Source organism: Drosophila virilis, chromosome X, assembly GCF_030788295.1.
Source record: "Drosophila virilis strain 15010-1051.87 chromosome X, Dvir_AGI_RSII-ME, whole genome shotgun sequence".
NCBI classification, from domain to species: Eukaryota; Metazoa; Arthropoda; class Insecta; order Diptera; family Drosophilidae; genus Drosophila; species Drosophila virilis.
This window is the reverse complement of record NC_091543.1, coordinates 14,443,990-14,470,112: the sequence shown is the minus strand read 5'-3', so window position 1 is coordinate 14,470,112 and position 26,123 is coordinate 14,443,990. Positions and strand designations below refer to the sequence as shown.

Below are 26,123 nucleotides of genomic sequence, written 5' to 3'. Positions count from 1 at the left end.
TAGCAAGTACGCGATCTATCGATACATTTTCGATCAATATGGCGCAAATCTGATTCTTCCAGCTGCCTGAATCAACGGTAAACGGAATTTCTTCCATTTTTTTCTTAGGGCTAGCAATGGTTAGTGATATTTGTCTTTGTCTGGTCAACGGCAATAGGTAGCCTAATAATGCAATTTACACTGATTTTGCTGCTCGGACTTTGTTCGCTGAGCGCATACTCAGCCGAAGATCTGCTCGAGCTGGGCTGCACCACGAACGCGCAATGCGAAAAATTCGAGGGCGGCCATTGTCATGATTCGAGCTGTGTGTGCGTAGCACGTGGCAGCAACGAGCACATCCCCTGCCAGCCCAAGGACAACAAGTTGAGCAACATAATTGGCGGGCCGTGTCCCTGCAGCCAGCCGCATGCCGAATGCGACACAAAGATGCAGCAGTGCTTCTGCGCCGACAACTATATGGCCAGCGCGGATAGACGCCGCTGCTTGCCGCTTCAGGTGGCCCTGGATGGAGCCTGTGAGCTGTCGCGCCAATGCCAGCGGGCGGACACGTTTGCCGTCTGCCACATGTCGCAAAAGCGCTGCATATGCCGGGAACACTTTGAGCAGCATCAGGGCAGCTGCCGGGCGCTTCTGGGTGAGTCTTCATCCTTCAAGTAACGCGATATCCGCATTAACCATCCAACATCCATGTACAACAGATATGGGCTGCAGCAACAATACGCATTGCGAACCCATTGGCGCTTCGATTTGCCTGCCGCCGGCTAAAAAGTGCGCCTGCATTCAGGATTATGTGCCCAATCACAATATGACCAGCTGTGTGTCGGGCGTTGGATTTGGCAGCAATTGTACGACTCCCGCCCAATGCCAGCTGCAGCTCGGCGCCGGCAGCACGTGCCGCGACAATCGCTGCACCTGCCGGATCAAGCACTACCTAAAAATGGATCAGGAACCGAACAGCGCCGTTTGCGAGCCCCTGGTGCCATACGGCGCCTATTGTCGCCGCACGGAGGACTGCCAGCAGCATCAACCGGATGTGGAGAACCGGGTGCATGATGCACGGATGCACTGTTTTAGGGGCGAGTGCCAATGCCGGCCCGACTTTCGTGTTGTCGACAATCAACACTGCGTGCTGGACACATCCGCGGCTAATCCGCGATATAGACTGCAACACGCACCGCTCTCCATGCTAATTTTTTGGCCAATTTATTATTATGTATAGAGAGAGAGAGAGAGAGAGAGAAAGAAAAATAAACACACACATTGAAATACACATTGCTCTGGGCTTTGGCCAGGCTAGAGGCCGATGCGTGCCGGAGTACGGCGTGGCGTTGCATTGCCGGGCGTGGCGATTTCCTGTTTGCCCGCCAGCTGCTCCTCGCGCTGTGCTGCCTGCTGTTTGCGCTCCTCCATCTCGTGCTGGGCCTGCAACATTTGCTCCTCCATTTCCTTTAGATGCTCGGCGGCCAACTTCTTTTTGTCCCGGCCGCTGCGTCCGGTCTCCTTAACCGAAAAGAACATGGGCCCCAGCTCGGCCAGCCAGTAGCCATCGACAGCGGTGGCACACTGCATATACTCCTTGGCGGTCATAATTAGCTCATGGTAGACCACATAGTCGGGCGTGGTGCCCAGACCGTATAGCGCCGATGTCGGATGCAAATGGCAGGGCATGCCTGTGCGCAGATTCACGTACTCGCCGATGCCCTTCAGACGTGCCGCCTGATAGAAATAGGCGGAGCAGATGCACTTGCGCACAATGTCCCAGTCGGTGCCGCATGACTTCACGTTCATTTTCTGCTGCGTCATGATGTCCTTTAGCTGCTGGCGCACCTCGCGCACCTTGCGCATCGCCTTGATGTGTATGAAGTGCTCGTTGCACCACGTGGAGCTATAGCTGCAGGATCAAAGCCATATGGAGAGGGCGGGGAAGGGGGTAGATATAAAGCGAGTTGTTATAAAGCATCTCCTGCTGCTGTCTCACCTGTTCTGCTTCCACTGCAGGTAAACATTCAAATAGGTTAGATGATCCGATTCGGGCACCTGAAACTTTTCGCGTACACCATCCGCCTCCTCCTCGCGCCCCTTGGGCCTATAGAATATGGAGGGCACCGACAACATGGATACTGTGAAATAAAAGAGAAATCCGTTTAGCGGTAATCAAACACAAGCTGCAGGACTTCAAGCTGAAATGTCGAAGTTGGATCAGCACTTGTATACCCTGTGGGCACCTCAACAGGGTATAATTGTTTTGCATTTTTCATTAAAGTGACGAAATCAGAGCGTCATCCACTTTACCCCTCTGCCCGCTCCTATGATCAACCGTTTTACAGTTAGTAGACAATGCATATTGTTTCTCTGTCTCGCCTCAAAGTAACGGAATTTGCTAATAAGAATAACGGATAACATCGAATGTTCGTATATTTCTCTTGTGAGTGTGAGCGTACGTGAGAGCGTGCGTGCGTGTGTGGGTGTGTACATGTGTGCGTGTGTGCGTGTGATCGCGTATTTCTCTTCATTTCGCTTTTGGCAAATGCGCAATTGGAATGGAGATTTTAGAAAAGACTTTTTCAATTTAACCAAATTAAAATCTATTCAAATTAAGAGCTTATTTACTTTTGTTTAAAATAAAATAAAATACTTTATGGGTTAACAAACAGGTAAGTCCTCTTTAAATCTTGAAATCAATTTGAAATCCAAAAATATTGAAGGATGCATTAATAATTTCAGTATGGCAGCTTCAATTGATGATTGAAGTTGAATAAAACCGCTTTCCATGCGTTTTCCACAGTTTTGGGTGGAATGGAAAATGCAGCTTTATTGGCCAATCAGTCAATCAGTCAGTCAGTCAGTCAATCAATATATGTATGTATGTGTATAGATAGATGACTCACCTATGATGAGCACCTCGGCACTGCACTCCATTTGGCAGGCAACGATGAGCATCTGGCACTGCGGCGGATCCAGCGGAAACTCGGCCATTTGCCTGCCCAGAGTGGTTAGGGCGCCGGTGTGATCCAATGCGCCCAATATCCACAGCTGGTAGAGCGAATTGAGGATGTTGTCCTGTGGCGGTGGGTCCATGAAATGGAATTGCAGCAGATCGACAACGCCCAGAGATTTGAGCAACAGCACCGTATTGGCCAGATTGGTGCGCTGTATTTCGGGCACGGTGAGTGCCAGCAGCTCGTCCTTGTATTGGCGCTGTGTATAGAGGCGGAACGCCTGGCCGGGACCCGTGCGACCGGCACGACCGGAACGCTGATTGGCATTCGCCTGCGAGATCGGATAGATCTGTAGGGCATCCATGCCGATGCGCGGATTGTAGACCTTCAGCTTGCAGTAGCCGGAGTCGATCACATAGATGATGCCATCGACTGTGAGCGATGTTTCCGCAATGTTGGTGGCCACCACACATTTGCGTACACCGTCGGCGGACTTTTGAAAGATCTTCGCCTGCAGATCGGAGGGCAGCTGCGAATAGATGGGCAATATGCTCAGCTCGGGCGCATTATCTATCTCGCTGAGGCGTTCTTCGAGCACCTCGCAGGTGACCTCGATATCCTCCTGGCCGGGCATAAAGATCAGCATGTCGCCCTCGTTGGGCGTCAGATGCACCTGAAGCGCCTGCTTAACGGCCGATTCCACATAATCCTCGCACGCGTTCTTGCTAAACATCACATCCACCGGAAACGTGCGTCCCGGTATTGTAAACGTCGGCACGTTCCCGAAGAATGTCGCAAACTTGCTCGAGTCCATCGTGGCCGAGGTCACAATCAGCTTCAGGTCATGTCGTCGCGCCACAATCTACAAATGCACAGAATCCAAATAGTAAATGGGATTAGCTTGCGATTAAATGCCGGACGAGTAGGTCTTTGGTTAAGAGAACTGTATTGTGGTAACACGACTAGCCAATACCCTTACTTATTTTTGGTTGCATACATAATTGAATGCCAGGCGGACACGTGAGTTGGGATCCCTAGGGGTCAATGGCTTCGAATATGCATTATAGAGGACTGTCCATTATCTATGGCGACATGTGCCACGCATTCTGGGGCATTCCACTTGAGGCTACTCGATACTGTGGCCTTGCAACGAATTCACCTCCCAACAAAATGTGCTTAGTCATGCGAGCATGACCCAAATCCCGAGCACCGGCCCCTGGGCTCAGGGAGGCATCAAATCAAAGTCATGAAAGTCCATGCTGCAGCAGCAGCCAGCAGCATATCCTGAGCTGTGCCCACAGCAAGTGTGTTGAATTGTTGAGGCTAACGAAACTCAACACACACGAAGCGTTTAAGAGAGCAAGCGACAGGGCGAGAGAGAGGGATAGAGAGAGCAAGAGAGAGCGCCCGCCTAATCAGAGTAGAGAGCAGTCTCACAGTTTCGGCTGACGCTCAAACGATTTAACGATTTGATGAATCGACATGTCGACACACGATTGAGCACTGGTTGGATGAAGGGTGGGGCGGGTTGCCATCCCGCGCCGTGTCAAAAGTCAAACGTGCTGCGTCTCACGTAGGCAGCTTACCCACCGCTGAGGACGTATAGCCAGATCCTGTGCGCAGCTTATTTGTTTGTGTGTATGCATGTGAGTAAGAGTAAGAGTATGTGTGTGTGTGTGTGTGTGTGTGTGTGTGTGTGTGTGTGCGAGCGCATGGGATGTTATGCATGCCTGGGCAAAGCACAAACAAAAAGCTCATAGTGCCGTTAAATCAATTCCGTTGCAGCACCTGCTGCAGCAGCGGTCAGCTTCGAGTCACGGGCAACTTAACAAGCAAATTGCGCATTAGTTTGCAATGCGGTTAGAAATAGGTGGGACAAGCCCACAAACACATGCATGGTGTTTATTATGCGGCTTATCGAGGTATGCACACATGTATCTACATATGTATATAATGCACACACACACATACATATAGACATACTACACAGACACGTTCATATTGAGAGGAAATTGTTTTTATAAAAACGCTTCAACGCCAACGCATTGATTCAAGTTTATCTCTGGAGCCGAGCGTTAAATGACGTTGAGCACTGTATCCCGTTCACGGCAATTACGATAGTGTACTTCGATATATGACAGTTATATGGTGAATATAGACGCATGTACATGCACGTATGCATGTATGTATGTATGTGTATGCGAATGCAAGATAAGGCGTTCTTTCACAGCTACAAATGTATGTATGTATGTCGAATTGCTGAAAATGTGCCAAATGGAATATCTGAAAGCTAAGCTGAGAGAAATACTTAATCATTTAGATATATGTATACATAGTACATAGTTATGTATGTATGTGTGTATACATGAAAAACCTTCTTTGTAAAATTTTTAAGCCTTTGTGTTTGAAATGTTGACTTGAAAAATGGGAAATATTTTGAAAAAATATACACATAATGGAAACCCAAAGGCCCATTAGCAGCAATTCTCAGACATTTTTAAAAATCTATTTAAAATTTTTTTGAATTTTTACTGAATTAGAAAAACGAATGTAATATATCATATCAAAATGTGAATATAATCCATTTAAGAAATATTCAATTTATTTCTTTATACATATTATTTTCCTATTCAATATTTTTATTTAAACGCATTCCACATATCTTCTAATAATAAAAGAAAACTGAAGTTCAATTGACTCTTGTGTTTTTTTTTTTTTTTTTTCAGTGTAACTATAATATTTCAGTGCCTGGAACTAGGCAAGTCCAAGTTGGACATGGGGTTAATTATGTTTACAATAAAAACAACTGGAATCAAATGCAACGAAATCGAAACCGATTCAACAATCCATTTGATTTTTTACCATTGAACATTCTCGAAGCCGAAAAGTTATAAAGTTCGAAAACAAAAAAAAAATAAAATAAAAGTTTTATATGATATTGATAATCCTGTGAGAATTGTATTACTACAATTAGCTCAGTTGTTTACGAAATGAAAGAACATTCGTTTTGTAGATTTGAGTTAAAAATAGAAACCGCTTGAAAATTAATAAACAAACATTCCCGACTCTATTAAAAATTTGTATCGACAATCAATTGATTATAACGATTTTGATTAGTAAAACGACAATTACGAATTGCCAGAAGTCAATAAAAAGTTCTCTAGTCAAAATTCTATACAGTAATGCGCATATAAAGTGCGAGATCTATCACTAAGAAAAAATAGGTATCAAGTTTGGAGGTTATGTCGAAAAACATAGGTATCTATAGATACAGATAAAGATATAGATAAAGATATAGATATAGCTAAGGAAAGGATAAAGATAAAGATAAAGATAAATATAAAGATATAGATATAGATATAGATATAGATATAGATATAGATATAGATATAGATATAGATATAGATATAGATATAGATATAGATATAGATATAGATATAGATATAGATATAGATATAGATATAGATATAGATATAGATATAGATATAAATATAGATATAGATATAGATATAGATATAGAATAGATATAGATATAGATATAGATAGATATAGATATAGATATAGATATAGATCTAGATTATAAGATATAGATATAGATAAAGATATAGATATAGATATAGTATAGATATAGATATAGATATAGATATAGATATAGATATAGATATAGATATAGATATAGATATAGATATAGATATAGATATAGATATAGATTATAGATATAGATATAGATATAGATATAGATATAGATATAGATATAGATATAGATATAGATATAGATATAGATATAGATATAGATATAGATATAGATATAGATATAGATATAGATAATAGTATAGATATAGATATAGATATAGATATCGATATAGATATAGATATAGATATAGATATAGATATAGATATAGATATAGATATAATATAGATATAGATATAGATATAGATATAGATATAGATATAGATATAGATATAGATATAGATATAGATATAGATATAGAATATAGATAGAGATATAGATAGATATAGATATAGATATAGATATAGATATAGATATAGATATAGATATAGATATAGATATAGATATAGATATAGATATAGATATAGATATATATATAGATATAAATATAGATATGGATATGGATATATGGATATATATAGACGCAAGGCTGTTGATCGAATTTCAAGAAATCCACGCGAAAGAATGGAAAACGTGTGAAAACCCTGAATGACTTGCCACCTGCTGACACCTAGAAAAGTCTCTTATATGAACTTTGCGACAAATACTGCATCAGCTGGATTTGCCGTGACTAAGACTTACTGCGAAGACGAATCACGAGCTATGGCCACACACCCACTTAACGGTACAGGGCAAACACACACACACATACAGCCATGTATATATGCATATATATACATGTGTACCGTTATCTTTGCATGTATGTGTGTTCAACTGATACTAGGTCTTATTCGATTAGAGGCATGGAGGCAAGCCATTTGGAGGTTGACTTTATTCATATCAATTTATACGTAGTACGAGTTCCATTTTATTATTATTTTTATTTATATTTATATTTGTGTTTTTCTCTTTCTTTTTCTTTTAATGTGGCATGTAGTATATCAATCTTGATAGCGATAACACGGGGCTAGTGAGTCCCACTTGAGTTAGGTTGTGACTTTGCTGGAAATATTTACATACCTACACACCCACACACACACACACATGTATATTTCTATGTATGTGCATGTATTCGGATGCAATTCGCGTCTGTGTCATTTGCACAGTGCGTGTCGACAGTATGCGCACAGCGTAGCCTAAATTTTGACTTAGACAAATTTTTGGAAAGCTCAAATAGCGTGGCGTCGGACTAACGAGCGAGAAGTCGCCGGTTCAAATCCAAAACTAATTATTAGCTCTGCTTACTTAGTTGATTGTTGTACGCAAGGCGAAGCTCATTTTAGGAAATTGAAATAGGGAAATTTGAAATAGAAGAAACGCGCATTCAGTCGTTATCTTCAGCATAATTCACGCGCGTCGTGCAGCGCCGGGTAATTCCTTTGAGTTATGCATATGGAAGCAGGAAATGTGCCTGTCGCATATTCAATAAATTGATAAGGTAGCTTATACATTAATCAAAAAAAAATACACACATATTGTAAATAAATGTTCAATCAATATAAATAAATATATATGATAGGTTTGTATCGTATCTAAAAGGAAATGCAATTCGGGCAATCAAAAAATGCAAAAATCTGAACAAAAAAAAAAAAATCAAAGAAAACACAAAACATTTTTGTCGTCATTTGTGGAATTCGATGGGCAGCGAGCCAACAAATATCTGCTATGACAAAATATATACGTACATGAATGCTATAATATCATGCCTCCTCGGACATGACAAATACTAATTAAGATATTTGAAAAACAGTTCAAAAAAAACAAGTATAAAAATAAAAAAAGATGTAAACAGTCTAAACACTTTCTATGGGGCTTACATGGTTCTTGAGAGACGAGTCATTATACACAGGGGATTCGGGTTCGAATCCAAGGTATTGTCTATATTCAAAAACGGCTGATCTTAAAAATAATTTGTGATTTTCAATTTCGTTAAAAGTGAAATATATCCCAGCTATATATGCTATACGAGTAGCTATATACGAAATTTGGTGTATCTAGCTTAAATAGTTCTCGAGTTATGCTGAAAAGTGAAATTATGGATGTGGGCCGACATCGAGAAAAGTAAATGATAAACTTGTTCTACATGTATCTACATTCGCCCACACATAAATATACTTTAGGGATTCCTCTTGTTAATTTTTTTTTTATATGAAACTTCCACATAGAACCCGTACGTAGATATATCATTAGAATGGGGGCGTTACTTTTTCCGTAATACCCACAGATACCGTTATATTTGATTATTGCGCTTGATCTTGAAACTGGAAGTGCATGGCCGTAGAACTCTCACGCGACTCGCTACGTAATTCTCAGTTTCTCTTAATTTAATGATCGTTCAAATATTTCAATGACAACAGACCAGACAAACGGGCGTAATTAAGTATACGATATATGAAAAAAATAAATAAATAACCCATCCAAGAATTATGTACTTAAGGCAAATTATATATAAGAGCTTATACAAATGCTAAAGAAAGAAAGAATTGCGATTTTTCAGAGCATCCAGAAATATGCCAAACAAGCTCAAACATAAAGACAGTGTCAACGTCTGTTGCTCGATATACCCTTTAAAAACGACGGCATAATGGGCATATTATTATTTAAGAAAAGTAACTCCCATCAGTTTATATAGTATATATATTGAAACCTGATAGACTAGTTAACGCTAAGGTTCAATAAACCAGTTCCAGTATAACAATAAAATCACGTGAACATATCTGTTATGATAATATTGTTCAGAGTATGGATGGATAGAGTATTGCAGCTTCGGCATGTTGTTGTTTTTGTTGGCCTGGCGCCGGCAGTGAACAAATCTATGAGATATGTACATATGTCTAGCTATATAATTAATGTCCGCATGCAATTTTCAGTGCATTTGCATTGCAAAATGTCGGGATTGGGTGAGTGGAAAAGCTCTCGCTTGAGTCTGATGAACTGAGTGGGTAGCGGGTGCTGTTTGGCTGTTTGAGTACAACAGCACGAAAGCAAAAATCTCTCTCGGGGCAGGCTCAAAACTTGCGGGCAGCTTTTGCGGCGACAAAGCGCCACGAGTTGACAGAGAGCGCGAGCAGCAGCAGAGAGAGCGAGCGGCAGAGCGAGAGCGCGACCAAGGCAGCGCTGCTGCTGTGGTGAGTTTTATACGCTGCTTGTTGGAGGTGTGGCAAAATTGCTATGACGATAAAAAAGAAACACATTTTTTTTGTTTTTATTATTTTGACAAAAATACGAACAAGATGTAAACAAAGCACACAAACACACAGACACACTTTCAATCCACACACGTACACAGCCAAACATGTAGAAATATTTAGCTGGCACGAGCAAAAACACGAGCCAACAACAACAGCAGCAGCCAACCAAATACGAAAACAAAAATCGCAATATCGCGAAATATTTTTGTGAATATGCACATGTGTATGTATGTGCATGTATTTAAAACAATAACAAAACACTGTGGCAAATCGAAACAACAATAATCGCAATCAATGGTTGAAGTTTTTTGCATATTTTGTTTTTATCCGCACATTTGCAAGGCAGAACAAACGGGCAAAAGCAAACAATGAAGCCGCAAAACGAGTTATGAGCAGCAGATGCCGATGCCGAAGGTGAATAACACCCAACAGCAGCCCGAGAGAGTCTGAATGTGTGTGTGAGAGAGAGAGAGGGAGAGAGGAGCGAGTGCGCGAGAGAGTTAAGGCGAAAGTATGAGTGAGACGTAGACAGACGTGGGTAGGAGGAAGCTTGAAACGCGAATTTGCCCATCTGCTCGCTTAACAGCTTTTTTGAATTCGATTTTTATTTACATACATATGCATGTATGTATGCATGCATGTATGTATTTGCTGGGCTTGTCCGCCGAAAACAATAACAATAAGCTGCTTAGCTGCAACAGCTGTTGCAGGTCCTTTTCTTCCGCCATGTGCGAACTAAAGCGATATTTCTGCACACTAGCGTCTCGCTGCCACACACACACACACACACATACACACGCACGCACAACAGGAAGAAATCACCGCAGCAGCGACGATTGTGAAAATACAAGAATTTGTTTTTTTTTTGCATATTTTTTTTATGAGTATTTATTTTCTGCGTTTTGTTGTTGTTGTAGTCGCTGTTTTGTCTCGCAGCGTTGCGCGCGTTTTATGATTACCTAAAAATAGCTGTAAGCAAAGCACATGACACGCGCTGCTGAAGCCGACGGCGACGTCGACGTCAACGTCAACGTCAAGAGACTGCGGTACGGTTTAGGATTACAAATATGTACATATGTATCCATGTATGTACACATACAGCTACATATAAATGGCTGCCACAGGTGGTAGGCAAAAGCTAGCTTAGAAAAAGCTTTTTGAAGCCATGCCAACAGCCTGGTTTAAGACTTGCTGCTTTCGCATAGGCTATCTTTCTCATGCGCTCTCTCTCTCTCTCTCTCTCTCTCTCTCTCTCTCTCTCTCTCTCTCGTACAGTTAAATGGCTATCGCAGAAATCTATGCTACAGAAAGCTCAGCTTGCCCAAAAACTTGCGAGATCCATGCGACAGCATCAAGCTTTTGGCACAGTTGTGTGCGCAAATATAACAAAATTCGCAGTTAACATGGACCACAAAAGGGTGGAATTCCTTTTGCGCAGTTATAGCGAATTGTTGTGGCTGTACGTGCCAAGCGGCAAGCTTTCAAAAGCTCAACAATTTATCATTTCAATCACATTCTGACTTAGACTCAGACTGTGAGACCCAGACCCCGACCCGGGCCATTGTCAATTTCATTGTACAAGACATGTTTTGACTAGACGCTCAATTGAAAATGTGTGCGTGTGTGTGTGTGCGTGTGTGTGTGACCCTCTATTCTATTGTAGTTACTTGTACAGCTATTCCTATTTTGCGGCTGTTTACTTAAACCTGGTTAAGCCAGGCCAATGCTTGCAAAGAAATGCAAAGAAACGAACGAAACGAAACAAAACAAAAGAAAAGAAAAGAAAACGGAAATAGCTTTAAGTACATATATCTGACATGAGACCAAAGTCCGGTTATGGCCAGATATCGACGGCATTTGCCGACATAAAACCCAAAGCGAAGCCTTTAAGTCCAAATGGCTTAGAAAATATCAAAAGAGCGCAAACAAAACAAGTCTTGTTTTTTGTTTTTTTTTTCGAATGTTGCTGCGATTCGCATTAGATATGTATATGGGCTAGATAATACACACATATACATACATATGCATGCATAACAACTGTTCATTTACATATATATGTGTGTGCATGCATGTGTATGTGTGTGTGTGTGTGTGTGTGTGTGTGTGCTTGCAAGTAGCTGTAACTGTTGAAATGTCAAAGCTTTTGATTGACTGATTGACGTTCACTTATTTTCCACTTTGCCATTCCACTCGCAACAGTGAAATGTTTGTGGAAAACAATTGCCTGATTTGCTTAAGTTTTTGCATTAATTACTAACGAAACTAACTTTGTTTTAAGACTATCAACTAATTTGCACACAGGTTCAAGGTAATACAGTTAAGTTTACATAGTCACACAGGTAATGTAAGGAACATGCAAATATGGCGCGTGCAAAGCCGGGCAACATTTGCTGCTTATACATTTTTCATGCAGCGACTGCCCCTGCCACCTGCCACCTGCCAAATTGAACAGTTTGGCCAAATTAGCCCGCTGGGCTAGAATAGACTGTAAATTGAAAACAAATACAGGTGGTTCGGCTCACATTATTATTATACACACACACACACACACACACGCCGACCGCAAAGGGCACGCATTGAGAGAGAGAGAGAGAGCGCGCGAGGGGGGGAGGGGGCAGGCATAGTGCGGCGGTAAAAACAAATACTTATATAGATGATATATATGTATGTATGTATGTATATACACTTAGGCACATACATACATACAGATAAAGATAAACAATGCAAGCTCGCAACTGGAAGAGATGCAATTGCGAGAACACATAACGAAATCTGTATACACTTTCCTAAGCAGCTTGAAAACTGCAGCCTACCTACTTCATATATTAATTGGCATTTCTTATTATTAAAAAAAAGAAAAAAAAAACAGAAATAATAAAAATTGTATTGTAAATAACTGTGAAAACTAAATGTTGCTGAGTAAAATTTGCAAGAAAAATACATTCGTAGGCAAAATAAATACCAAAATTAAGTGAATTGATTAAAATAAATGCAATGAAAAGTAAGTTTCAAGAAGAAATATAGGCCTAATATTTAAGGACCTAATAAAACCCAATATACTTATGATAATATAGCACTAAATATAAACGTAATATCTCATGTTTTAGCTATAGTAAGAGAATTTCCAGTTTAAATGTAACAACTGTAATGCTCATTATTTGGCAAGGGTATGCGCATATCAAATAACTTGTGTATTTTTTTTTTTTTTTTTCTATGATATATTTGTGGCGTGTACCATATTATGGAAATGAGTATATGTAAATAGGCGTAGGTGTATGTTAAGGCTATTAGGCACAATATTTATACAGATCATGTATATAATTGATCAGCATGATAAGTTACAGTGCTTATGTATATGCAAACTAATCTAAGAGTTGGGTTATTGAGTTATCAAAAAGCTATAAATATGCCGCAAATGTTCATATAATAGATATGTGTGACGGAAACGGATCGATCGTAAAACTTGACTGGAACAAATAAGCGTAAATCGATAAAATACGCATTTCGGCACAGAGCGTGGATTTAACGAAACGTGTGAAAAACATCTTAATACACTTTCTACGAAGTTCTTTTGAAAGTTAAGCGAAAAGAGAGCGGCAAGGGTATTCTTTTATGTTTTGTTTACGTTTCTGTGCAAATATATAAACATATAAGTATATGCATGTAAACATGTGTGCGTGTGTGTGTGTGTACAAGCGGTCAAATCAACGCTGCTTTAGCCGCTTTTCAACACTGACCTACGCACATTCATTCGTGCTTTCCGTTTGATTGCGCAATTTGTGAATCAAACTACAATTACACACAGAAAGAAACAGTGAGAACGGCATGCCGAACTTGAGATACTCTTGCCTGAACCGAAGATAATGTTTAAGTTAAGTTGGGTTAATACAATTGAAAAGATCGCACAGTTATGCACATAAGAACAGACCAATTCGACCAATTTTTGCTGGTCTTAAAATAAGCTCGTAATTGCTGATTTTGGCTAAAATCGAATTCGAGCGATTCTACTATATGTTATAGTAGTCCGATCTTGATTAGCCTTGGACAAGGTGTGGATAATACTGATCACAAATATATATTTAACTATGTATAGCTGTTACATAATTCACGACAAAAGCGATTAACTCCTTGCAAGGGTATCACAAGTGCAGCACTTGCAATTAGACAAACAATTGCGAATGCGAGTGCCTGGAATAGCGGTGTGTATGGGGAAATAGGGTGCTGAGAAAGAGAGAGCGAGAGAGAGAGAGCTAATTAAACGCAGTTCAACTGAGCGCCGCAACAGTCAATTGGCAGCGAAAATGCGAAACGGCATAATCATGATATACCGCGTTCCTCTGCCCGCCCCGTCGACGGCCCGCACCTTGACATGCTCCCCGACTGTCGGCAAGGTTAAACTAAAAATAGATATGGAGAATAACATGGCAAACAGCAGCAGCAGCAGCAGCAGCAACAACAACAAGTTGCAGAGCTGCGGGTATTTATAGCAACAACAACAACAACAACAAAAACGTCGACGACGTCTGTAAAATACTCGAATAAATGAAAAACCTGAAACGATATGAAGAAAGCAGCGCTTGACTAGACACACCGCAGCCTTAATACTCTTTACAATGTTTTTCAATTCAATTAAATAATATATATTTATATACATGCAGTTATATATATACGATAATGCAAGTTTAAATTTGTTAAAACAAGATTGCATTTCAGAACTATTTTTCAAATTAATTTTCAGCAGTTTTGATATTTTTATATATTCAAAATTTTTTTTTTTTATAATGTTTCTTCAAAGTTGAAGCATTTTTTCGCGCATGCCAAACAATGTGCTGTAGCTGTAAGGGCCCCGGTCAGGGTAGATGAAGAAATGAAAAACTTGAAAATGAAATAAAAATAAAATAAAAGAAAAATTAAATTAAATGAAAAAAAAAAAAAATAAAAAAATAAATAAAACTAAAAACAAAAAAAAAAACGTGGCAACGTTGCAGTTGGCGTCGCAGTTGCCGCTACTTGGCCCAGTTTTAAGCTTTGGCAACTTAATAGGTCAAATTAATTGTCGTGTGCGATGCCCCAAAACAAACGGAATTCATTTCAGAAACTCACACACACACACACAGACACACACACACACACGCGCGCGCAGCACGTAACGAAAGCTGCGACGTCACAGCGAAAAGCTTTACGTGCCTCGAAACAGTCGTCGCTGATAAAAACAATAAAAACCAAACTGTTTCCCAGTGTTGGCTAACGTACGACCTTTCAGTTTCTGGCCTTTTGGGCGACAATATTGATCTGCGTCCAAAGGGCTGGACACAACAAATCGTGCATTAAACGCCTTGTATGGCCTCCTCACTGATAATATGATTATGGCCAGCCAATGACAAATGCCCAAGCCCTTAAAGCTTCACGTTCAAATCGACTCTATATATATATATATACAAGAAAATAGTGTTCATTATGTGCGATAGAATTTTCTAGGAATGCTGCGAGAGTTTCTGGAGCCAGACGGCAAGTGTAAAGGGTGGGGGGGATGGTGGGAGAGAAGGGCACATACATGTGCATGTGTATTGCACTTTAGCAACATGTCAAGAATTTTTGATTGCATATGAACTTAACAACACACACATACACACACGCCCCTTCACACCCTCCATCCTTACAACCGATTCAACTTTGGCATGTTCTTAAGATTTTCGCAAGTTTGCACTTGAGTACCTACACACATACACACACACACACACACACACATGCATATGTATAAACAGGCGCATGTGTATGTGTGGATAAGTATGTGTCCATGTGCCGCTAAGCATATTAAGAAGCGCATCTGTAAAAGGGAATACTGCAAACAAAAGTTACTCGCCGAAGACTGAATACCCTTGCGTGCAAATAAATTCAATGGCAGCCATGTTACAGTGGGCAAACTTTGTGCAATATGTGCTCAAATGTTTTAAAGCATAAAAAAGTCGAGCAAATGCATATTTAAAAATTGCAAAAAAAAAATCTTAAAATTAGTGAGATTATTCAAGATATTTGCAAAACATAAAAAAGGGTATTTATTAAGGAGGAGCTTAATTTCCGACCGATCACTCATATCACAAATTCATTGTGAAACGGTTTTCATACCCCCCCCCCCCCCCCCCTCCGCTCACTCGGTCACTCTCTCACCCTTCCCATTCATTAAAAAGGACGCATGGGTTGGAAGCTTGCGTATGTATGCGTGCTTGTTATTGTGTGTGTTTTATGATATTAATCAATAATAACAAATATTTGCAATCGAAATTATCAACAATTGGCAATTCAATAAAATCATCATATTTCCCATCATAAGCCAAATCAATCATTTTTAGCTTGATTTTCGGGGCCATCAGACCCACGTGACGTATGTATGTATGTGTGTATTTGTATGCACACATACAGGGCTGTATGTGTGTACGTGCAGGGCTGTATATTAAAGAATTGGTTGTTTACTGCGCGAGACAATGGGAATTTTAACAACAAAAACTACGCCGTTAACAAAAAATTTCAACAATACATATTTCTTATAAGAATTAAAAGAAGGTCAAAGAAGCCACTGAAGTCGCTGTCGGCGTCGCAGTCACAATTGACATTGTCGACGGCGACGTCAGGTGAGCGATTTAGTAACTGCATACATGCGACAAGCACATAATCAAATTGATATACCAACAATTAAAACGATAATAAATAACAAACGAAAAAAAAAACACAAGCAAACCAACTGTAACAACAACAAGCGCCAAGTATCACAGCATAAGGCGCACAAAGCCTAACGGAACGTGCAACAAGCCCGTAGCCATGGACAGGGGTACAACGGCAGCTTCGTAACTCACCACGCACACAAGAAAAAAAGAGAGAGAGAGAGAGAGAGAGCGAGAGCGAGAGCGTTCAAAAGCCACCACACTGAGAGAACGCTGCCGACGACAACGACGACGCAGCCGACGACTGGCTCGTTGGCTGGCTGACAAACCGAAACCGGCTTTGGTTATAAATAAACCTTTACCATGCTGGTATTTGGCTTTCGAGTCTCTAGCGGTGCAGTAGCAGCAACAGCAGAAGCGAGCAAAACACAAAAGCAACAAACGGCGTTCAGCGAAAAACACGAACATACCGAAACCGAAGAAACCGCTGTGAAAAGAAAAATACAAAAAAAAAAAAAAAAAAAAAAAAAAGACCAGACCAAACCAAACAAAACATAAAGCAAGAAAAATTTACAGGCACTCTCGGGCACAGACGATTTTTGTAAATTGTTGTTTTAATTTAATTGAACACAGAAATTTGTGCTCCTATTTGCGCATTTTAATTTTTATTTAACTGCAGGCAGCATTTTGATTAACTCTAGTGCCAAGCATTTGTGCTCTATTTTTTTGTATTTCTTTTTTGTTTTTTCATTGTTGTTGCCTCTTGCAAATGAAATTCTAATTGGAATTGGAACAATAGGCCTGAGGCAAAACAACGATAAGCGGGCGTATACAAAACAAACGAGAAACGCATTAGAAAAACAAAATTATATATATATATATATTAAAAAAAAAAAGAAAGAAAAAGGGGAAGAGAAAAACGCGCGCGCACTGCAAGTGTGAATTAGTGAAAGTTACGCGCGCGTGTGCAACGACACACCGGCCACGCCCATAACGCCAAAAACGCCCACACAATGAACCGATCAAACAGTTTTGTGAGCTCACTGAAATGGTGGCCACTGCAGGGCCACAACAATCAGGCAACGCCAGCAGCGCCATCGAATGGCGGCAGCGCCGGCTACTCACAATCGGCGCCCAGCTCTCCCACATCCAATTGGCCGCCGTCGCTGCAGCAGCAGCAGCACCACCACCACCACAAGCTGAGCGTCGGCGCCAATGTGAACGCAACATTTGGCAGCAGCGTCGCCGTACAAAAGCTGCGTGAATCGAAATGGTTCAAGCCCGAAGAGCAGAGAATTTTCTGCGCCGTCGTCGAGTGCGGCTTCATTGTGGAGGTGCGCAGCAGTGCCGCTGCCGAAGCCGCTGCCGTTGCAGCAGCGGCCGCTGCCGCAGCGGCCACTGCCAATGATGCCGATTCCCTGGACATCGATTGCCCGCCCCTGACATTGGCCCCGCCACTGATTATACCCCGTAACGGCAGCAGCAGCATAAGCTTTCTCGAAGCGCAGGATGAGAACGAGACGCCGGTAGCGTCATGGTACGGCATTGTACTCTGCAAGGTGGCCAAAGGTGAGTACAGAATGCAAATGAGAGCAAAAGCTCACGTCAAACTGTTTTCCTAGCGTCGAAAAAAAGCTCACATATCAAATGTTTCATTCTATTAACGAAATTAGCTCTCACAAGAACTTCAATGCGAATTTACAATACTTTTAATTTTGTTAATTCTTATGGCCCGTTTAATTGGCTTCTGGTATTGTACTTGACCCAAATGGAAGTGGCAAAAAAAAAAAAAAAAAAAAACGAAAAGTAGAAGTGCTTTCAAATTGGTTTTTCTATGCGTTGTTGATGATGATTAATCATATTGCAGACGTCAGAGCAATTAAGCTAATCTCACAAGTTTTGGCAAATACTGATATTTCAGAACGACATTCAATAAAAGCACAAATTGTATGTACATAGCACGAATGTATATATGTATACTATGTACTATATACAAAGGCGCTTTTTTTTTCTTTTTTCTTTTATCTAATCGACGACAACAACAACATTGTCGAGTGGACATTTCTTAAGTTTGAAGAGGCAGCAAAACAAAGCGCCAGCAGCGCAGCAGCAGCGAACTTTGCGACGTCGCGTTTTGCACGCACGCACGCACTCACCCACACACATATACACACACACACACACACATACAATGTTACGCTGCTCACACTTGCTGCACCAACATGACCATTCACAATGCTGCGCTGACAGCTGCCAGAACATTCCATTTGTATGTATGTGTGCGCAGAGCCGAACACACAAAATGTAAACAACACAACGAATATTTAAAATATGTACGTTTTGTGCCGACAATACGCGTCGCGCCTGTCATTAGGCGGCAGCATCATGTGCTTTGAGTCACGCATGCAGCGTTTTTGTTTCTTCTTTGCTTTGTTGCTTCTGTGCCGACAACTGCACGTTCGCCTGCTTTTGGGTACAAACAACGGCAAACAGTCCCCGGTCTTGTGATGCGTGGTGAGCATTTTCAAGTGCTTTGCGTTGCTCTTCGCCACAAAAGCTCGCTTTACGTTGGCATTCCACCACTGCGAGGGCGACTGTTGCATCTCGTGCCGCGAACAAAATTCACCAGATTCTGTAGTGGGTGTAAGCGCTCGTGTGTAAATACGTGTGGTGTATATGTGTCCGTGTGTATGTGTGTGTGTGTGTGTGTGTTGCTGCTATGTCAGGAAAGCTTTTGAGTTTAATTGCATGCCTTGTGGTGTTTATCCTTGTAACTGTCATGACGAAACAAGCTGATATGATGACAAATCTTATAAGAATCCCATAAGAAACTGTCACTGGTTTAGCATTTTACAGTTAGCTCACCTTTTATGGTGTTTATCTACACATATGTATACATGTATGTGCATGTGTGTATGCATAGACAAAGATGCACTGATAAGCATCGTTGCGCTCGCGATTAACAAATTTGAATGGTGTAATTGCTGCATTTGAATAGAAGCGTTGATAAAGCGCACCTCGATGACGTCATAAATATATGTAGCTAGCGCTTATCTGTTTCGCTTGAATGAGACTTATCGCACAGAGCACACACAAAGCGCCCCCAACAGGTGCCGCTTTGTAATGCGTTCAATGAACCAAAAAAAAAAAAAATCAAAATAAACATTGACGTATTTAAGGATTATGAGCAATCTGTGGATGAGCTCACTGTAAGGTGAATTATTCCCCTTGTAACGGCAATTCAGTGCTGTGTAATGGCGAAATGTTGACATGGTTACCGCTGGGCTTACAAGACAGCGGCAGTGTTGTAAAGCAACAAAAGAATGCACCCAAAACCACAATCACCCCCACACGGCCACCAAGCGGCCGCTTCCCCACAAGTCACCCACACCTTTTGGTAAACAATTTTTTAAATTCGTGCAAATTAGTTGCGCATGGCAAATGCTTAGAGCCATTAAAAACAGCAGCAGCAACAACAACAACAACAACAATAACAAAACAGAAGAGTGAAAAAAGGAGCACCAAAGTGTGAAATATCAACGATGTTAATTATAGATGATTAATCCCCATGTCATTCATAAAACAAAACAATTGCACAACAACTAAAACAAACACAATAATTATAACTCTGGTGCTTGGATAATAGTTATACAATTTATGAGTGCATTATGCAAGTGTACAAAATGAAAATGTTAGTCAGATATTGAATGATGAGCTACCATCTGGTTAGGAACTTTAGAAACTGCCACGAAAACGAGTTGCATTGTTGCATGTCATGTATTGATCAGGCGCAGCCAACTTACTGGCCAATTGGAATGAATCTACAATTGTTTTGCAACACTTTTGAAAGTAGAATATATATAAAAAAAAAGAAGTAGAATTAATAAAAACATTTCAAAAATTCCAGTCGATACTTTTTTAAGTTTTTGGGCATGTTTTAAATATTTTCAAATAAGCAGACATTATGACTTCATGTGAATTGAAAGAATCAAAACATTCTCTTAAAGTAATACGCCCTTTCCTAGAGTATACATGAGTCGGGCAGTAAAATTTGATTGTTTTCTAACTTGACACGTCGTGCGATAAAATATATTTCGTTCATTTGTAGAAATAAAATATTTCCAAATATAAAGATGTCAAGCCAATGGCTTGCATTAGTTGATAACAGTGTGACCATAGTTAAATAGTGTGGTGCACTTCAACGGCCAGTGTTGTATAACACAAACTAATGATTTAAATGTTGCACCTAAACGAAGCAATTGAATGCAGAATGCACCTGAGCATTGAGTTAGTCATATTGAATTGTTGACAATTGATTGCCAATATAACTATTAAACATATATATTTATATATATATATATATGCTCGTTTGACAGACAATAAACCAAAACCGGAAACCATTGAGATATATTCGGTGAAAATACGCGAAAATGGCACATACAAGCTGATCAAAATGTCATTGGCCGACATCTGGAGCCACGGCTGGGAGTTGCGCATTAACAATTTCGCTGACAAGGAGAAAACACCGCACAACGAAAAGGACATACGCAATCAGGTTAGTTATCGATCAATCAAATCAACAAATTGCCAATCTAATTACGTGCATATGCATATTCAAACATTTTAAAACAGGTGTCGCTGGCGCGCAAGGCCAAACAGAGTCTATGGAACAATAATAAGCATTTTGTCTATTGGTGCCGTTACGGCAGTCGCCAGCAGGATGTGCGCAAGCGACAGGTAACGACGAGTGCGAATCACGTGCTGCTGCATTTGATCAACTGATAAGCGATGGGACCTATATACTCTAGCTGTATATAGGTAGCAATATATTGTATAATTCCAAATGCCCGCCACACACACTAAAATCAAACACACACACACACGCACACACACACACATTGTTGTAGTTGCAACAGCAAAGACTTGAATACACACACACGCACACACACACACACGTTCTTTGGTCAATTGTCAAATCGAAAGAAAAAAAGTATTCTATTTAGAATCGAAATTCCATGCTTCTTGAATATCACAACTGGTCTCAAAACAAAAGCCAACATCTCTGCCAATTAATTATGTTAACGAGCTAACAATTGATTTTTTGTTTTTTTTTTTTTTCGTTGTTTTTGTTTTTGTTTCTTTTTTTTTTTTTTGTACCGTCATTAATTGCATTTTGGAGCAGCTGCTAATTGTGTCTGGGTTGTTGTGCAGAGCAACAAAAATTGATCGCAAGCAATATGCAAAAGCAGGCGTTATTCAATTATTATAAAATCGTTAACCAATTAACAGAATCCAAATTCTTACAAGTAATCCCTATATCTTGCAGATGTCCGAGTGCGTGAAATGGGGCAGCGTTGGCATGAATGCGGGCATGTTGCTGGTGCTCAATAATAGGCAAAAATGCCACTCCCACTCAAAGTAACTAACACAAATACACACCATTTTTCTAGTGCATTATGTATACGCTATCGCACACACACACACACACACACGCACACACACATGCATACCACATTGCTTTTAGCTAAGGGAAAGTAAAGACAAACAAACAAAATCCAAAGCAAATTGTGATAAGATTGATCATGCAGAAATATTTATTTACATATGTTCAATACACACACAAATATACATGTGTATATGTATGTGTACATGTGAACAATATAGAAGAGGCGAGCGCGAGAGAGACAGACAGAGAGAGAGAGAGAGAAAGAAAGAGAGAGAGAGAGCAGGCTCTTAATTTGTTACTTGTTTTTAATTGGCAGTATTAAAATAATATATCAAATAACTGGCCTACAACAGCGTGCACACACACACACACACACACACACACACACACACACACACACACACACACATACGTACACACACACACACACTAGCAACTATTGTCTAATACATTTGCTGTTGCAACTTGAGCTACAATACAAAAAAAAAAAAAAAAAAAAAAAAATTGTATTTAAATTTGTGTATATTTGACAGAGAGAGAGACACACTGTGAAATTCGAAAAGACTTATTAACAATTGGTTGTTGTTTTTTTTTTCTTTTTTTTTTTTTCTCTCATAATTATTAGCATTATTTTTATTATGTATTATCGTAGCAATTATTCTGAACCCATAATATATATGATTAATTTGTAATAGGAATAAATACTATGCAGGCATTATAATTTTTTTTTTTTGTTTCTTCGATATAAGCGCAGTCTAAACACATTTTAAATTAACTTTAAACGAAAAGAATTAAAAAAAAAAAAAAAAAAAAAATGCAGCAAACAGCGTTCGCAACACTGTTTGCAGCATACTTTTGTGCGCCGTGCTTAATTCCTGTAAGCAAATGTCAACCACACACACACACACACGCGCGCGCGCGCGCACACACATGCACGCGACGCATGCAAAAACTCACCACACACTACATTCATGCATTACGCAACGTAACGTCACGTAATATTCGTTGTAATCAAGCAATACGTTTGTAGTTCAGCACACACACAGACACACACACACACACACACATACGCCCACACATATATATATTTATACGTTTAGCTACATCTTATGTAATTTTGTTTTTAGTCTCTTAAGTGATTTTTAAAATATTTATATATAATATACGATATACATTTGGCAATGTGAAATTTGAATATGAAATGTTTGTAAAATGCTTTATATTTGGATAATATTAAATGTTTACCAAACGGAAGACTTTAACTAAATCGATGCAAAAATAAGCTAATTTGAGCATTTAAATTTAGAAAAGAAACAAACAAAACTCCTTTCTAGGATATCGCAGCAAGCATTTAAAGGAATAAACGTGGGCTTGTTTCTCATTTCATTATATTACAAGGCTATGTATATATGTATGTGTATTGTCGGTAGTTTTCATAATGGCGTCTACGATACGTAAACGAAAGCCATATTCACCAAATTAACTGCAGCCCAGGGTTGCATTTGTTGACACGCTATAAACAAGGTGCAGACCAGCTTTTGGCCATGCGAAACCCATTTTGTGCAAAATCAATTTTGGTACACAAATATTCGAGGAAATTTCTCGACGATCGGATAACAAACATAAAAGTTTTATGTAAGGTAATAATTCGATACAAAAACAGAGAATAGAAGCGGAAGAGTGTCAATTGTGGGTGGGTGAATGCGGAGTGTGTTGAAATACTTATTAAACACACACCACACACACGAAACTCACCTCACGCAGCAATCCGAAGAGCACATCCGTTGAGAGCGATCGCTCGTGCGCCTCATCCATAATAATGGCCGCATAGCTGTCCAGATCCGGATCGCGCAAGCTCTCACGCAATAAAATACCATCGGTCATGTACTTGATGACGGTGCGCTCCGAAGTGCAGTCCTCGAAGCGTATGGCATAGCCGACATCCTCGCCTGCAATAAATTCGATACGCATTAGCTAGATCTATGCAGTGTACAGTGTGCGTACGCTATGATGAACCGACTTTTTGATAATTGTTGTTGTTGATCAGCTTTGGACTTTAATAATTATTGAGGGGGGAAATTGAAAAAGTATTTCACGCCCGTTTGTTTTGCTAGTTACTCTTCAACGATTTACAGACAACGCGAAGTCCACGTGAATGAGTGGAAAATGAGTGGAAATCAAGTCTCTAGAGGATTAAATTATGCTTTTCAGCTACCGATTCGGTTCATCAACAGCAAAGGCACGCCGTATTTGCAGTATTCACTGTACACAGTACGCACCCAATTGTGTGTCCATCTCATCGGAGACGCGCTTCGCCACAGACATGGCGGCCACACGTCGCGGCTGGGTGCAGCCAATCATGCCGCGCTTGCTGTAGCCATCCTCGTGCAAATATTGGGTTAGCTGCGTTGTCTTGCCGCTGCCGGTTTCGCCGACAATGATGACCACCGAGTTCTCGCGTATGACATTGAGTAGCTCCTGGCGCGAGGCGAAGACTGGCAGGAAGCGACGCTGTTCGCCGATGGTTTTCTTGCGTGAGAATTCGCTTTTGCCGCCGCTTTTGGTGTCCTGCATGTCGCGCATGTGATCCGCAAACTTTTGATCCTTGCGATAGTCGGCTGTGTCGTGTTCCTTATCGAATTTGGCATCATCCTCGTCCTGCGGCCGCTGCACGCCCATTATGTTGCCCAGCTTGGTGCCGCCCAGCTCCCAGTGTTTCTTTTGCGCCTTGCGGCGCTCCTTTTGCTCCCGATAATTGCGCACCAGGGCGCTGCCTTTGCGCGCCAGCAATGCCATATCGGAGGTGGGATCTTTGACTGGCACCACCGGCTCCGGCTGCTTGGTGAACACAATGCGTCCGTCCAAAAATGGTGGCACTATATGATGTACCAGCAAATGGACACGCTCGAGCGCCTCCTCATCAAAATCGTCGCTGACATTGATCGAGGTGACAACGCCCGATGTGAGCATCCGATTGCGCTCCCACAGCTCATTGTCCCGGTTATTCTGTCGCTGCTGGGCGCTGATGCGTTTTTTGCGCTTCTGCTCCAGCTGTTCCTCGCGCCGGCGATAGTAATCGGCATTGGTGCCGCCAAACGGATTGTTCTCGTCATCGTAGCCCTCGTCAATGTTGTACCATTCGCGATCGAGTCGGCGCTGCTCCTCCTCCCACAGGTCACGGGACTCGGCATCTCCGGTCCAGGGCGTGGCACCGCTGCGCTTGCGATCGTGTGCCCATTGATTATAGCGATGCGCTGGCGTTGCGCGCGCTGTGTCATCCGCATTATAGCTCCGGCTGCGACTGTTGCCTCTATCGGACCAATCGCCGGTGCCGTAGCCGGAGCCAGCGCCACGTGGCGTTGGGAAGTCCCAATCAGATTTGCGAACACCGCCGCCCTCGGCATCGTCATCATCCCAGGCGCTATTTAATACACCGCCAGTGCCGCCTGGTGTGCCCGGCTCCCTGGGCGTGTGCACGCTACGCACCGACACAGAACGATCCCGATCACGTTCTCGATCCCTGCGTCTGCCGTCTCTGTGGGACTGTTCCTGATCCTGTTCCCGTGCTCGCTTGCGTCGCTCGTCGCCGCGACGCTGTCTGTCCCGCTCACGCTCTCTATCCCTGTCTCTATCCCTCTCGCGATCCCGTTTACCGTCTGAGTCATCGCGCGTCGTCTTGTGGACTGCACCTTTGTGCCGGTCCCGATCACGTTGGATGTGCTCGCGCAGCCGTTCTCTGGCCTTCTCCGAGACGCCGCCCGTGTGCGATGGCGTCTCGTCTTTGTGCTCGCGCAGCTGTCGACTCAGCTTCTCGAAGCTCTTAGTGTCCGGTTTCTTAAAGGCAAATTCGCTGGCAGGCGTTGTGGCGTTAGGTGTGCTTGATGGCGTGCCACCGTCATCGTACTCATTGTCCTGAAAGGAGATCAGGCGCTCGGCACGCGCCTTTTCAGCGCGTCGCTTTGCAGCTAGCTTGTCCAGGCCCAGTAGCGAGCCCTGCGGAACTTTAAAGCTGCCGCCGCTTCCGCTGGCACTGTTGCTGTCCTTGGGCCTCTTGAGCACCAGGCCGCCGCGCTGCTCCTGGACCATGGTGCCCTCCAAGCGATGCACGCCTGCATCATCCTCGGACATGCTATTATTACGCGATTAATAAGATTTTCTTTTGTTTGCGCAAAACGATTCATGCGCGTTTTTCAATAGAGGTGGCAAACTATCGATATA

General features: G+C 41.5%; 3 protein-coding genes across 4 annotated transcripts; 2 read left to right on the top strand and 1 right to left on the bottom strand.

Moving 5' to 3' along the window:
* The first annotated feature begins 168 nt into the window (after positions 1-168).
* Positions 169-1,270, top strand: LOC6636105 (multiple epidermal growth factor-like domains protein 6). Its single transcript, XM_002059611.3, has 2 exons — positions 169-634; positions 699-1,270. Exons 1-2 carry the CDS (start codon positions 169-171, stop codon positions 1,217-1,219), a joined length of 987 nt encoding a protein of 328 aa, XP_002059647.1. The 3' UTR covers positions 1,220-1,270.
* Positions 1,179-26,121, bottom strand: Prp16 (ATP-dependent RNA helicase l(1)G0007). The gene is made up of 5 exons (XM_002059609.4): positions 24,185-26,121; positions 23,661-23,854; positions 2,889-3,801; positions 1,979-2,120; positions 1,179-1,891 (listed from the first exon to the last, which is right to left on the bottom strand). The coding sequence occupies exons 1-5, from the start codon at positions 26,031-26,033 to the stop codon at positions 1,294-1,296; spliced, it is 3,696 nt and encodes a 1,231-aa protein (XP_002059645.1). The 5' UTR covers positions 26,034-26,121; the 3' UTR covers positions 1,179-1,293.
* l(1)G0469 (lethal (1) G0469) lies at positions 16,823-22,720 on the top strand. 2 transcript variants are annotated; one of them, XM_002059610.4, is made up of 4 exons: positions 16,829-18,028; positions 20,836-21,014; positions 21,092-21,196; positions 21,786-22,720. In XM_002059610.4, exons 1-4 carry the CDS (start codon positions 17,473-17,475, stop codon positions 21,879-21,881), a joined length of 936 nt encoding a protein of 311 aa, XP_002059646.1. In that variant the 5' UTR covers positions 16,829-17,472; the 3' UTR covers positions 21,882-22,720. The 2 variants fall into 2 exon arrangements, with proteins under 2 accessions (XP_070063334.1, XP_002059646.1); XM_070207233.1 differs by lacking the exons at positions 20,836-21,014; positions 21,092-21,196; positions 21,786-22,720 and adding an exon at positions 18,133-18,437 and having other exon boundaries at positions 16,823-18,028.
* Positions 26,122-26,123: the final 2 nt, after the last annotated feature.

Coding starts and splice junctions, on each gene's coding strand:
- LOC6636105 (XM_002059611.3), top strand. CDS start 169: ATGCAATTTACACTGATTTTGCTGCTCGGACTTTGTTCGCTGAGCGCA. Junction 635..698: donor CAGCTGCCGGGCGCTTCTGG/GTGAGTCTTCAT, acceptor CATGTACAACAG/ATATGGGCTGCAGCAACAAT.
- Prp16 (XM_002059609.4), bottom strand. CDS start 26,033: ATGTCCGAGGATGATGCAGGCGTGCATCGCTTGGAGGGCACCATGGTC. Junction 23,855..24,184: donor TGAGATGGACACACAATTGG/GTGCGTACTGTG, acceptor AATTTATTGCAG/GCGAGGATGTCGGCTATGCC. Junction 2,121..2,888: donor TGCCGAGGTGCTCATCATAG/GTGAGTCATCTA, acceptor TTTATTTCACAG/TATCCATGTTGTCGGTGCCC.